Below are 13962 nucleotides of genomic sequence, written 5' to 3' on the forward strand. Positions count from 1 at the left end.
CAGCTCTCTGTTGTGGCCCAGGAGGGCAGTGGAGGATGGCCCAAGCCTTGGGCCCTGCACCTGCATGGGAGACCAGGAAGAAGCACCTGGCTCCTGGCTTCAGATCAGCACAGTGCGCCAACCGTAGCGGCCATTGGAGGGTGAACCAGCGGCAAAAAGGAAGACCTTTCTCTCTCTCTCACTGTCTAACTCTGCCTGTCAATAAATAAATAAATAAATAAAAGTAAAAAAATAGAAAGGGAATTAGTAGAAATATTATCCAACCATTCTTTTTCTTTGATTTTTGAAGGTTGAGGGTTAAAGAATATATATAAAAATATATGTTCTGTTTGCATAAATATTTGGATATGTATATGTGCATATATATTATATATTGATATGTATATGTGCATATATATTACATATACATATATATGTGTTGTTACACATATTTATCTGTGCCTGTTTTTTCTTTATGTGTGGTAAATGTATGCTCATCTAGCCATCTTACCTTAACAACTCTTAAAAGCATCTCTTGATTTCTTTAGGTTACTTCATTATTTTAGCTGTACATAGGTTTAGTCACATCTCAAGACTGTCTGTAAACTTGCAAATTTTCCATGTTTGAGGATTGCTTTTATTTTAAAACTTAAGATAGTATGGACCAAAAATATGTTTCAGTTCATAAATTTTTTTTTTTTTTTGGACAGGCAGAGTGGACAGTGAGAGAGAGAGACAGAGAGAAAGGTCTTCCTTTGCCGTTGGTTCACCCTCCAATGGCCGCCGCGGTTGGCGTACTGCGGCCGGCGCACCGTGCTGATCCGATGGCAGGAGCCAGGGGCTTCTCCTGGTCTCCCATGGGGTGCAGGGCCCAAGCACTTGGGCCATCCTCCACTGCACTCCCTGGCCACAGCAGAGAGCTGGCCTGGAAGAGGGGCGACCGGGACAGAATCCAGTGCCCCGACCGGGACTAGAACCCGGTGTGCCGGCGCCGCAAGGCGGAGGATTAGCCTAGTGAGCCACGGCGCCGGCTACAGTTCATAAATTTTATAAAATACCACTTCTAAACTGTTTATGTACTTTAATCATAGAGCCTTGATTCTAAACCTAGTGACCTATTAATCTTCTGTAAAGTATTTCTAGTTAAATTAATCCTGAATTTTGAGAAGTGCATTTGACTCTAATGGTATTTTTTAATTACAAGAATTTTCATATAATTTTCTTCTAGTTCAGGCTCACGAAGTTCATCAGAAAAGTCTGGCAACTGATGTTGGTTCTAGAAATACACCGGACTCGAAAAAAATATCCAGTAGAAAACAAGATGATTATGAGAGTGAATCTGATGAAGAATTTTATTTATCTGTTGGCTCGCCTTCTGTTGTTTTGAGTGCAAAAACATCTACATCACAAAATGCTATTCCATCTGTTGCCCAAAAGAGGGAGACATACATTTTTGAAAATTCAGAAAATATGCTGTCTTCAAGTACAGAGATTTCTTTGAAAACCAAAAAAAGGTAATTTTTAAATTAAACAATACCACTTGTGGGGCCAGCATTGTGGCATAGCAGGTAAAACCATGGTCTGGGACTGGCATCTCAAATGGGCGCTGATTCAGGTCCCAGCTGTTCCACTGCTGATCTGGCTCCCTATTAATGTGCCTGGGAAAGCAGTGGAGGATGGCCCAAGTTCTTGGGCCCCTGCACCCACTTGGGAAATCTGGAAGAAGCTCCTGACTCCTGACTTCGGCCTGGCGTGGCTCTGGCTGTTGCCGTCATTTGAGGAGTGAATGCAGATGGAAGATCTCTCTCTTTCTCCCTCTGTCTCTGTAACTCTGCCTTTCAAATAAAATAAACAAATCTTTAAAATATGTTTTCTTTCTGATAGTAAGTTATCTACAACTTCCTATAAGAAACACTTGTATATTCTCTTTTTTTAATATTTTATTTTTATTTGAAAGGCAGAGTAACAGAGAGAGGCAGAGACAGGGAAAAAGAGAACTTCCATTTGTTGGTTCACTCCCCAAATGGCTGTGATGGTCAGGACTGGGCCAGGCCGAAGCCAGGAGCTAGGAACTCCACTGAGTCTCCCACATGGGTGACAGGGGCCAAAGTACTTGGGCCTTCTGCTGCTGCTTTTTTCAGGCACATTAGCAGGGAGCTGAATTGGAAGTGGAGCAACCAGGACTCAAACGGGTGCTCTGATATGGGATCCAACATCACAGGCAGAGGCTGTGCAATGCTGGCCCACTTGTATATTCTCTTTATTATTTGTAATTGCAAGGGTAGGTATATGTCAGATCTCTTGTATTATTGAGGATGAGTTAGACTAAACCCAATTCCATATCTTTGGCGTTTGAAACAAAGTAGCTTGTTCAATTTCTTTTGTTATTGGAGATCTCTACAATGTACTTACACTCAAAGTACAGCCTAGAGTCCTGTGTATTCCTGCAGCTAATGGGTTAAGTATATCTTAAGACTTAGCTGTATGAGCTGCCACAGTGTTCACAGAGCATTCTGAGAACCAGTGCTGTAAGCTACCCATTTGCTTGGTGTATAATTTAACCACTTTTCTCTTTCCTTTGTTTCTGTTGATACATAATTAAGTTTCCTGAGCAATTTACCTACTGTATTCTGTGTAAGAATTTACAAATTGGTATTTATAAATTTTAAGTCAAAGCTCAGTGTCTAGGGTCATTATTAAGGTAGTTAAGGGATGTTGATTACTCTGCAAACTGTAGGGGAGTCTATAGCTTGTCTTTTAACCTTTTAGGTTAAACTTTGAAGATAAAGATATTTTGAAGAACATAGAAATAGAGAATGAAGTGTCAGAAGTTGAGGATAAAATATCAGAGAGACAAGAAAGGAAACAATCAGAAACATCTCAGAAAAGAGTACAAGGTTTGGAACTTGAAATTCAACCACAAGCTACAAAGAGGTTTTCTACCTTGTTTTTAGAAACTGTAACAAGAAAAAGTGAATCAAGGTGAGTTATTGAGAAACCGCTTTGAGTTATTTTTTCTTTTATATTCTCTGGGCCATATCTAAGGATTCTTAATTTCATTTAACTTAATTATAAGTCTCTTAATTGACACAAATTTTAATTGAAATTTTGCCTCATCTTTAAAGAATAGTTTCTTACTAGTAAAACAACCCCCAAACCACCTTTTAACAGATAGTAAGTTAGATAGAAAAGAAAATGAGTTTATTCAGGTCTTGTTGTTACTGTTCATCAGTGCTGTCTAGTTTATGTGATTTCAAAGAATTAAGGCAGTAATTAGAAACACAGTTATGTCAGGATACCTGTATTTTGCTTTTCTAGATTTTAAATCTGTTTTTTTCTATTTACTTATGATTGTACCATTAAAAAGATAGTCTTAAATAATTTTAAAAATTTATTTATTTATTTATTTGAAAGTCAAAGTTATGGAGAGAGGGAGAGACAGAAAACTTCTATCTACAGATTCACTCCCATATGGCTGCCATGGTCAAGGCAGGAGCCAGGAGCTTCATTTGGGTCTTCCATGTGGGTAGCAGGGGCCCAAACACTTGGGCCATCTTCTGTTGCTTTTCCCAGGCCATTGGCAGGGAGCTAGGTCAGAAGTGGAGCAGCCTGGACACTAACTGGTACCCACATGACATGCTGGTGTTGACTGGCGGTGGCTTTACCCACTATGCAATAGTGCTGACCCCAGTTCTAAAATTTGGTATATTCTTGTCCACTGAAAAAACCTCCATTGGCCCTGCAGCATCTATACAGTGATCCTCCACCCTGGTTGCATGTTAGACTTACATAGAATTTAGTGGTAACAAGAATTGAGAGTCAGTGATCTATAGAATAAGCTTGAGGTTTGTTTGTTTTTTTTTTTTTTTTTTGACAGGCAGAGTGGATAGTGAGAGAGACAGACAGAGAGAAAGGTCTTCCTTTTTGCCGCTGGTTCACCCTCCAATGGCCGCTGCGGCCGGCGCATCGTGCTGATCCGAAGGCAGGAGCCAGGTGCTTCTCCTGGTCTCCCATGCGGGTGCAGGGCCCAAGGCTTGGGCCATCCTCCATTGCCTTCCAGGGCCATAGCAGAGAGCTGGCCTGGAAGAGGGGCAACTGGGACAGAATCCGGCGCCCCAACCGGGACTAGAACCCAGTGTGCCGGCGCCACAAGGCGGAGGATTAGCCTATTAAGCCGCGGCTCCAGCCAAGCTTGAGGTTTACTGACTGATATTTAGGGCCTTCAGTCTCCCTAGACACCAACTCATACACATTTACAATTATCTTTGCTTTGGCATGCCTTTTTCCCTTTTCATTTGCCAGTCACCATTTTCTTAATTTAAAATACATTCTAGGTTTCTATGTTTTTTCAAGTTCCACTTTGATGTTGTTTAAATAATTTTTTTGCCTCATATAATTTGCTATTTTATGTATTTTTCACAGTTGATTAAGAAGTAAACTCTTGCCCAGTAGTTTAGTTTTCTTTGTCAGTGTATTAGTGAACAGAATTAGGAAATTTTATAGAAACATATTGAATGAATTAATAACTTTCCTCTTTTGTTAAATCTCTTTCTCATAGTTGCTTTCTCAATTACATATATGTGGAAAGTATAGCTCATGGAAAATGTAATTTAAAGTATTTATTTTGATGCAAAAATTTTGAAATCCATGTATAGTTTTTTCATAATACATATTCCCATGAACTTTTTTTTAAAAAGATTTATTTGTTTATTTGTAAAGCAGAGTTACAGAGAGGCAGATGTAGAGAGAGAGGTCTTTCATCCACTGGTTCACTCCCCAAATGACTGCAATGGCCCGAACTGGGCCAATCTGAAGCTGGGAACCTGGAGGTTCTTCTGGGTCTCCAACGTGGATGCAGGGGCCCACAGACTTGAGCCATCTTCTGCTGCTTTCCCAGGCCATAGCAGAGAGCTACATTGGAAGTAGAGCAGCTGGGACTTGAACCCGCGCTCCATATAGCATGCCGGCACTGCAAGTGGCAGCTTTACCTCTATGCCGCAGCACCGGCCCTCCCATGAACTTTTTGAAAGCCCTTGCATTTTTCTTGATAAGCTGGTGACTCAAGTTAATTGTATTTAATTGTTGTAGCCAAGTGTAGCTATTCACTCTACCTGTGGCTTTCTGGCATTGCTTTTGCTTATGGTCTTCCTTCTGATTGTCTCTCACATGAAGTCATGACCAATTCCTATCGGTCCTTCAAGATCCAGCCTAAATGCTACAAAGTCCTCGAACTGGCACCCATATGAGATGTCAGCACTACAGGTGGCAGCTTTACCTGCTACACCACAGCACAGGCCCTTTCCCTGAGTTTTTAGTTCTGCCTCTCTCACTCATACAGGGTTTGCTCCAGTCTGTTGTCATAAAAAGCAGGGAAATGCAAAATGAGTTCATCGGATTACCATCCTTTGACTAATTTCTTCCTTCTCCAGAAAATGTTCCCAATTAATTGAAAGAGGTGTTGTGCAGTCCCAATACACTCAATTTATTTTCCACTTCAATAAATGTATATATGTATGTACATATATATGCTTTTATGCTTGTTTAGGAATGGGAATTAATGTTAGATTATGAACTATAAGGTTATAGTTAAGGGATTGGCGCTGTGGTATAGCTGGTGAAGCCACTGCCTGCAGTGCCCACATCCCATGAGGGCGCTGGTTTAGGTCCCAGCTGCTCCACTTCCAATCCAGCTCTCTGCTATGGCCTGAGAAAGCGGTAGAAGATGGCCCAAGTCCTTGGGCACTGGCACCCACATGGGAAGACCCGGAGCAAGCTCCTGGCTTTGGATTGGCACAGCTCTGGCCATTGCGGCCAACTGGGGAGTGAACCAGTGGATGGAAGACCTCTCTCTCTCTGCCTCTCTTTCTCTGTAACTCTTTCAAATAAATAAATAAATCTTTTTTTAAAAAAGTTATAGTTAAGATTGTCTAATTTTCTAATAATATTATCCTCCTTGCAACACTGGGCTTTCTGTCTCTTAGTAAAAATAAATTTTGGAATAGTGTAAAAAAAGATAAATAGAGTGGGAAAAATTATTTCATCTCATTATATAACAGATTCTGTAGCATTGCCTGCTTTGTAATAAGAGTTGTCTTGTATTTTTCCCTGTTTCTGTGGGTGTTAGGTTTCTTTTGTATCTATAATACTTCTTTAGACGTATCCATTTTTATACCACTATTATAATATTAAAATATAAGTGAAAATATGTGTGAAATATTCAAATTTGGAATTAATTTTTATGTATTGCAGTTTAGTAATAGTTGCAATTTTTACTTTTATTCAACATCTATGTCTGTGATAATATGTATGAGGTCCTATAAATATACATTAAAAATTAGAAGCCATTCCTATCTCATTTATTTATTTATTAAGATTTATTTATTTATTTATTTGCAAAGCAGAGTTAAAGAGAGGCAGAGAGAGAGAGAAGTCTTCAACCTGCTGTTTCACTCCCCAAATGGCTGCAATGGCCGGAAGTGGGCTGATCTGAAGTCAGGAGCCGGGGGCTTCTTCTGGGTCTCTCACTGTGGGTGCAGGGGCCCGAGGACTTGTGCCATCTTCTGCTTTCCCAGGCCATAGCAGAGAGCTTGATTGGAAGTGGAGAAGCTGGGACTTGAACTGGGGGCCATACAGGATGCTGGCACTGCAGGCGGTGGCTTTATCTGTTAAGCCACAGTGCTGGTACCTTTCTCTTATAATTTAGAAGTATTTTCTTAAAATATTAGACTTGGAAATTTTCTGGAAATAATTTTTCCACCTTTATTTTTGGATGTGAAGAAATTCAGGCTGCAAAGATGTCTATGTATAAAAGCATAATTTAATACGATATATATAGTAGTGGCATTCATTTTTGGATCATGAGTCAGTGTATCTGGGTTATAATTATACATATCTGAGTTTCAGTGTTTTAGTATATACACTGGGTGGGAGAGAGTATCAAATTAGTTGACATCTAAATTTCTTTCCAATTAAAAGTTTCTGTGATTTCTGTTAGTATCATAAATGAGGGGATTTTACATAGCTGAAAAAGTAGGAGATATTTATAATATTTAGGGAATTAGGGAGACATGTGAACTGTTCTTTAATAAAAGACATGTGAATTTTATTTCCTGTATACACTATTTTCTTTGCAAAACAAAATAAAAATTTTTTTAATTTGACCTGTTGAAACAACATCCTGTTTTAGTCCCATTGTTAGGCATACAGCAACTGCTTCACCTCATTTGTCGCCTCCAAATGATCCGAAATTGTTAGAAGATGAATTTATAATTGATGAGTCAGATAGAAGTTTTGCCAGTCATTCTTGGATATCCATACCAAGAAAGGCTGGGCCTCTGAAGCAACGCTCAGTATCCCCTGCTGAGAGCACTGCAGTCCCTCAAGTTAAGAAGTCAAAAGAAAAACATCACAATGTATCACCTACCACTTTGACACATGACAACCATTTGCATGGATCTCACCCAGTAGAGAAATCTCTGCCCTGTGATGACAAAAAACAAGGAATGAGTTGTGCTTTGATGGATGAAGTCGAAAATAATTCTAGATCTACAAAATGTGAAACACATTCCAAGAATAAAGGAAAATCATCTGGAAATAAAAAGACTGTAAAACAAAAAAAGAAAAGAAAAATTAAGGACAATGTAGTTGAAGAACAGCTTGATATGGGACAATCTAAAGAGGAAAACATAAATGCACATAAAAAACACATTGCACCCAAGTTACAAAGAAGTTCAAGCAGAAACATGAAAGACTGTGAAGAGATGAGAAATGATCATATTTCCAAAAAGGTACCATCTGTTGGTAAGTGTTTACGTTAAATACAACTGTGAACAATATTCGACTATTTTGTTTTTAAATATCCCTTTAGCTTTTGCAAGTAGTCCAAATCTAAATCTACAAAGAGCCTCAGGCCTAATAGGCTCTTTTCTAGACTATCTTTAAATGTAATTCATTTCCAGTTTTTGTTTAGTTCCTAAAGTAGCAGCTAATAGACAGAAAGTGAAGGGAAAGGCTAGTGAGCAGTTAGTTATCAGAACACAAATAATACAGAATCATACATTTTTTAGGGTTGTTAGCATATAAACTGAGGGAAAGTGCTATATTAGGCACTGAAGCACAAACGTTCCTAAGACACAATTTGCACTGTTAATCAGATCATTCTGGTGAGGTCTGTAGACAAACAGATAAATACACATGCCTGTATAGAATGAAAGTGGAACCATGGAAAACTGTTATCTAACCAGTATCTCAGTAGGTCATTGTATCTTTTATAATTCATATTGTAGTGCAATTCCTGTACAGAGATGGGACATCAAGGCCTTTTAACAGGAAGTAGTCTTTTATTACTTATGCCAGCATAAGGCCCAGGTAGAATTTCTTAACTGAAAGCCTGAGCCCCAAACAAAGAGGGGTATTTTCTTATATATGGTTTTAATCTCTCTGTCTCCCTTACACAGCTACATGCATTCATTTGAGTGGATATTCTAATGTTATATGGTGGCCACAGGAATCATGTGTACATAGTTACTGATGGTGGTTTTTTTCTACACACGCATGTACTGAGCCATTCGCTTTCTGGCAAGGGTTAATACCATTGCCGTGTGCTAGTAAGCAGAACCTGAAATGGTTACATATAAGCAGATAGTAACTACAGTTGAAGCATTCATAGGCAAACAGATAATGACCACATTCCATTTCTGGGGTAAGTTGTTTTTTTCTAAGTTTGGGGAGACCTCTACCACAACTTTAATCATGATAGCTAGAAACAAGTTTATTTAAAAGACAAAGGCCTCTACCACAGTATTTTGGATATAATTTAGCATCCAAATTAGGACACTTGAGAATGAGAATGTCAGGACAATAATCATAAACTAAGCCTGTCCCAAGCTATCTTGGTATGTGACTAACTTTTATATCACCATTGTGTAGTGGTTCGAATTTGTGATGAAGATACAGTCATAAAAGAGGTCAAAGTCTGTTATGTATCTTACTTTTTAGATAGTAGAAAGGTAAAATTCTTTTTAAAATAGCTAATATAATAGAAAACACTTATCAAATGTATTAGGCATCCTATGTGTGTAATAATATAAGATAATGTCGGGGCCAGTGCCGTGGCTCACTTGGTTAATCCTCCACCTGCAGCGCTGGCATCCCATATGGGTGCCAGGTTCTAGTCCCGGTTGCTCCTCTTCCAGTCCAGCTCTCTGCTGTGGCCCAGGAGGGCAGTGGAGGATGGTCCAAGTGCTTGGGCCCCTGCACCCGCATGGGAGACCAGGAGGAAGCACCTGGCTCCTGGCTTCGGATCAGTGCAGTGGCGGCCATTTGGGGGGTGAACCAATGGAAGGAAGACCTTTCTCTCTCTCTCTCTCTCTCTCTCTCTCACTGTCTATAACTCTACCTGTCAAATAAAAAAAAAAAAATCTCTTAATTCTAGAAGATAACACTCAAAGTGGATTTTTAAAATACTTTTTATTTTATTAGGTTATTTGTTTTTATTGACAAAATAATTGTAGATATTTATGAGGTACATTGTAGTATTTTGATGCATACGTAGATTTTAATGCTCAAATTAGAATAATTAGCATCCATTGCTTCATATATTCAAGATTTCTTTGTAGTGTGAACATTCAAAAGTCTTTCTTTAGCTATTTAGAAAAATAAAATATGTTATTGTTAACTATTGTTACCCTACTGTGCAATAGAAGACCAGAAGGGTTATTTTTACAATAAGGCAAGAAAAATTACTTTTTAATTCAATAAAAGTAAACCTTTCTGAGGCTTAAGTTATATATATTCTTTTGAGAAAATTAACTTTGAAGAAGAACCCAAGAATGTTACGTCTTTTGAGAGCATCAAGGTGGATTTTCAAAAATTGGTTTAGTATCTGTCCTGCCCTACAGCCTGTGTTCTTCCAGTTCTACTAAGAAGTTTTGAACTAGGTGAAAATGTTGTTGTTGCTCAAATGGAATGTCCACTGACTAACCATAAAACTCTCCTGTATGTGTATGTACCTGGAGGTTGTAGATGACCACACTGGACTGCTAATATAGAAGGGAGAAAGGCTATTAAAGCAAAATATTTAAGCTTCTTTTTATAAAAACAAATTCCACTTTAAGCTATCATTGAATTACATATTTTAGCTCTTTTGGTTTGATGTATAACATAGACTTCATCTGTTGCATGAAATAGTGGTGACTGATTTTAGTCTTGTCTGTATGTGCCTTTGTGTATTTGAAAATACTCTGCTTAACATAGAAGAAAAAAAGCCACTTTTTCTATTTTAAGGACTTCTTATGTAAATGTCTACTGTATCCCATATTCTTTTTATTAGATTTTTTTTTTTTTGCTTATTCAGTTTCTCTTTAGCAGTAGTCCTTTTTAAGAAAACAAAAATAAAGAATCTGACTAAACTGAGAATGGTAGTTAGAAGAAAGTTAATCCCTTAAGCAGAATATGAGTTCACAAAATTTGAAGGTATATACAATTTTGATTTAACCACAGGTTCTTAGGAAAAGACATTGTTTGGAGGATGTGTTTGAAGGATACTCTCCATAATTTTAAGTATTAAACATTGAGTTTCTGCTATATTCTATACACTAATTTTCAAATATATTCTTTTAATCTATGCTGTACTTAATTACTGTACCAGATGTAACAAATTCCTACCGCCTAGTGGCTTAAAACAGCACACATTGTCTTATAGTTTTTTGGTCAGAAGTCTTATGGTGGCTATGGGGTAGAATCCGTTTCCTTACATTTTCCTGTCTCTTCAGGCCACCTGTATTCCTTGACTCATGGTTCTCCTCCAGCTTCAAAGTCAGCAATAACCAGCCAACTTACATTCCAGATCTCTCCAGCTTCTTCCATTCCCTTGATTCTTTGACCACAGCTTTTAAGGACATTTATATTTAGAGTAAGCCAACTTGAATAACCCAATAAAATCTCCTCATTTCAGGATTTATAACTTTATATCTCCTCCTCCAAAAATTAGATTGAAAAAGTAATAATTTCAAAACAGAAAGGCACTAATTATATATTTTAATTTGTTATATTGGCAAATAGTAGATGAAACCACATTTTTTTTCCTTTCCAAAAGATGTTGTTCAGGAGTATATGAAAATTATCAAACAATGAAAATTTTGCATTTAATTTACGGAAGATTAGAGCTCTTATTTATACAGCATGACTTTTTAAACAATGACATGTAAAGAAGCCCACAGGATGAATTCAAAAAGTCCCTGCAATTGAGAATTTCAAGGTTTTGTTGGTTTTTTAAATCTGTTGTGGTTTCCTAAAAACTCTGGTTTTTATGGCTTGCTTTATTTTAGGAAGCAAACAAAAAAAATCCACCAAAAAACAAGATAAACAAGAATCTATAAAGAAACACTCTCCTAGTGAGTCGAAGAACAAACTTGTACCTGAGGAAGTGACAGTGACTGTCATGCGAAGTCGAAGAATTTCCAGGCGTCCATCTGATTGGTGGGTGGTAAAATCGCAGGAGAGTAAGTATTTTTTTTTGAATGATATTCTTTGAGATCACCCAAAAAAAATATCACTCTGTAAGGGGCTATGTGTTTGACTTATATTATCCAGAGAAATTTCATGAAGACGAAGCTAAATTATATAATCAGTAGAAGTATTAAATCAGTTATAATGAAATTCCTTGAAATGCTAAAATATACGATGTTCTAGGTATAGGGGTACAGCTGTGGACAAAGCCCAAAACTAAAAGTCTATGCTCTGATGGAGCTCACATTTTAATAGAGAAAGAAAATGTTGATGAATAATTTATGTAGCTGATAAGGAAAAATAAAGCCTATAAAGGATAGAGATGGGAAGTGGATGGCAGGGATGGGAATGGATAGGAGGATGTTGTGGGATACTGTCTTTATAATAGCATGAATAGCTGCTACTATCTTTTGTAGCTCAAATGTGAAGAAAGCAAAGGAGCCATACAAATAACTTGGAGTGAAACGAGGAATAAATTCAGGGAACAGTGTGTATCAAGGTCTTGATGGAGCCAGCTTAGTGGTTCTAAGCTTGTTAAGAAGGCCATTGGCTGGAGCAGAGTGAGCCAGGGAAGAGGAAGTCTGGCAGGCAAGCCGGGGTGCAGTTTAGATGAAGAGTGCTGAGAAGCTGCGCAAAAATTAAAGGTCACCTTTACTGCTGTGGAAAGGGAAAACCAGGGCTGTGCAAAATGCAAGTATGTTTTAGTTTTAGAAGATTGGTGGAAGGAAGAGATGAGAATGGTTAGGTTCAGGATGTATTATAATGAAAAACCAAAGGAAGTACTGATGGTTCAAAGAGGCAGGAGTCCAGCATCAGTCACAGGTTTTTGCTTGAGCACTTAGAAGAACAGAGCTGCTGTTTACTGAAGTGAGGAAAGTTGTAAGAAAAGCATAGCTGGGGAAGATATCAAGATTTCCGATTTTATATGTTAATTTTGAAATGTCAAATATCAAACTTGGTATATTGAGTAGATAGCCCAATAAATGAGTCTAAAGGGGAAAGATCTGAGACAATTGAAGGAGTGATTATTACAGAAAAGATGATAGAGCTAATGGGTTGATAGCTTTGAGGGGATCAAAGGGTAGGAGTAGTTAGTGAGATAATGGAAATAAATTTTTGGAAGTAGTGCATTAATTGCTCTGAGCTGCAGCTTTAGGGGTAAGAGGCTATGTTGGGAAGCAAGAAAAAGATGCTAGCAGTTTGAATATTCATATTATCAAGTATGTTTTCAAGTTAGTGATTGAGAAACCAGTATTAAAATTTTGAGTGAGATTTAAAAATGAGTGAGTAATTCAAGCTGGAGAGGTTTAAAAAACTACCTATACCTGGCACTGCTCACAGACATTCTGATATAATTGCTGTGGAGTAGAACCCTGTCTTGTTCTAAATGGGTTGCTATAACAAAATATCATAGGCTAGGGCAGAAATTTTTTTACCCACAGTTTTGCAAGCAGGAAAGTTAAAGATCAAAATACTAATAGATTTTTTTTCTTAGAGATTTATATATTTATTTGAAAGGCAGAGTTAGAGGAGGAAAGAAAGAGTGAGATCTTCTATCTGCTGGCTCACTCCCCAAATGGCTGCGGTAGCCAGGGCTAAGCTAAGCCAAAGCCAGGAGTTTCATCTGGAGCCCAAGCACTTGGGCCATCCTCTGCTGCTTTCTCAGGCACATTAGCAGGGAGTTGGATTGGAAGTGGAATGGCAGGGACTCAAACTGGTGCCCATATGGGATGCCAGCATTGCAGGCAGTGGCTTAACCCAGTGTGCCACAACCCTATCGCTAACACCCCTCTCCCACTTTTTTTTTAAGAAAATAGCAGATTTGATGTCAGGTGAAGGCTGTCTCCTTCATAGATGACACCTTCTATGAGGAATGAGCAAACAGACCCCTCATGCTTCTTTTTGAAGGACACAGATCACATTCCTGAAGGCATGACTAACACCCCTGAAAGGCCTCACCTCTTACTGCCATCACCTTGGGGATTCGGTTTCAGCATGTGAATTCTGGTGGGGCACACAAACATTCAGACCCCAAAAAGCCCAGACATTGATATTTATTTTAAATCTCTCCAGGTAATTCTATTGTGTATATAAGGTTAAGAATCAGTGATGTACATGAGAGATTTGGAGAGGTTAGGGAAAGTTGAAAGAGTCAGATTGGGGGATGTTCTATGAAGAAGATCTGAGGAATATCCTGTCAGGCATGGATTTCTGTGACAACTGAGGAGTAAACCATGTGGAAGCCATAATGGGACTAGATGTGGGTAGATGCAGAGAAAACTTTGGATCTTAAAGAAAAAGCAATCTACTGACAATACCTATGTCAATGTGGGCCTTGCTTAAATCCTGCAAGTTTTTTTACACCTTCTCTGTAGAAATCAGTGGATCTGGTCAGGGGAGTGAGAAACCTACTATTTTAATATTTTGGCTATTAGGGCTTCAACATTTTATAATATAAGGTTCTTGCCATCAAAG

At 38.2% G+C, this 13962-nt stretch overlaps 1 protein-coding gene across 3 annotated transcripts in view; it reads left to right on the forward strand.

The window, feature by feature from the left end:
• Nucleotides 1-13962, forward strand: part of CENPC (centromere protein C) — a 57260-nt gene that overhangs the window by 16728 nt on the left and 26570 nt on the right. For all 3 annotated transcript variants that reach the window (XM_062198784.1, XM_062198786.1, XM_062198785.1), the window contains 4 exons: nucleotides 1208-1493; nucleotides 2749-2961; nucleotides 7166-7779; nucleotides 11307-11480. In XM_062198784.1, coding sequence (XP_062054768.1) covers nucleotides 1208-1493; nucleotides 2749-2961; nucleotides 7166-7779; nucleotides 11307-11480 — 1287 coding nt within the window. The remainder of the gene's footprint in view (nucleotides 1-1207; nucleotides 1494-2748; nucleotides 2962-7165; nucleotides 7780-11306; nucleotides 11481-13962) is intronic.

The sequence above is a fragment of the Lepus europaeus genome, chromosome 8 (assembly GCF_033115175.1).
Source record: "Lepus europaeus isolate LE1 chromosome 8, mLepTim1.pri, whole genome shotgun sequence".
Lineage (NCBI taxonomy): Eukaryota > Metazoa > Chordata > Mammalia > Lagomorpha > Leporidae > Lepus > Lepus europaeus.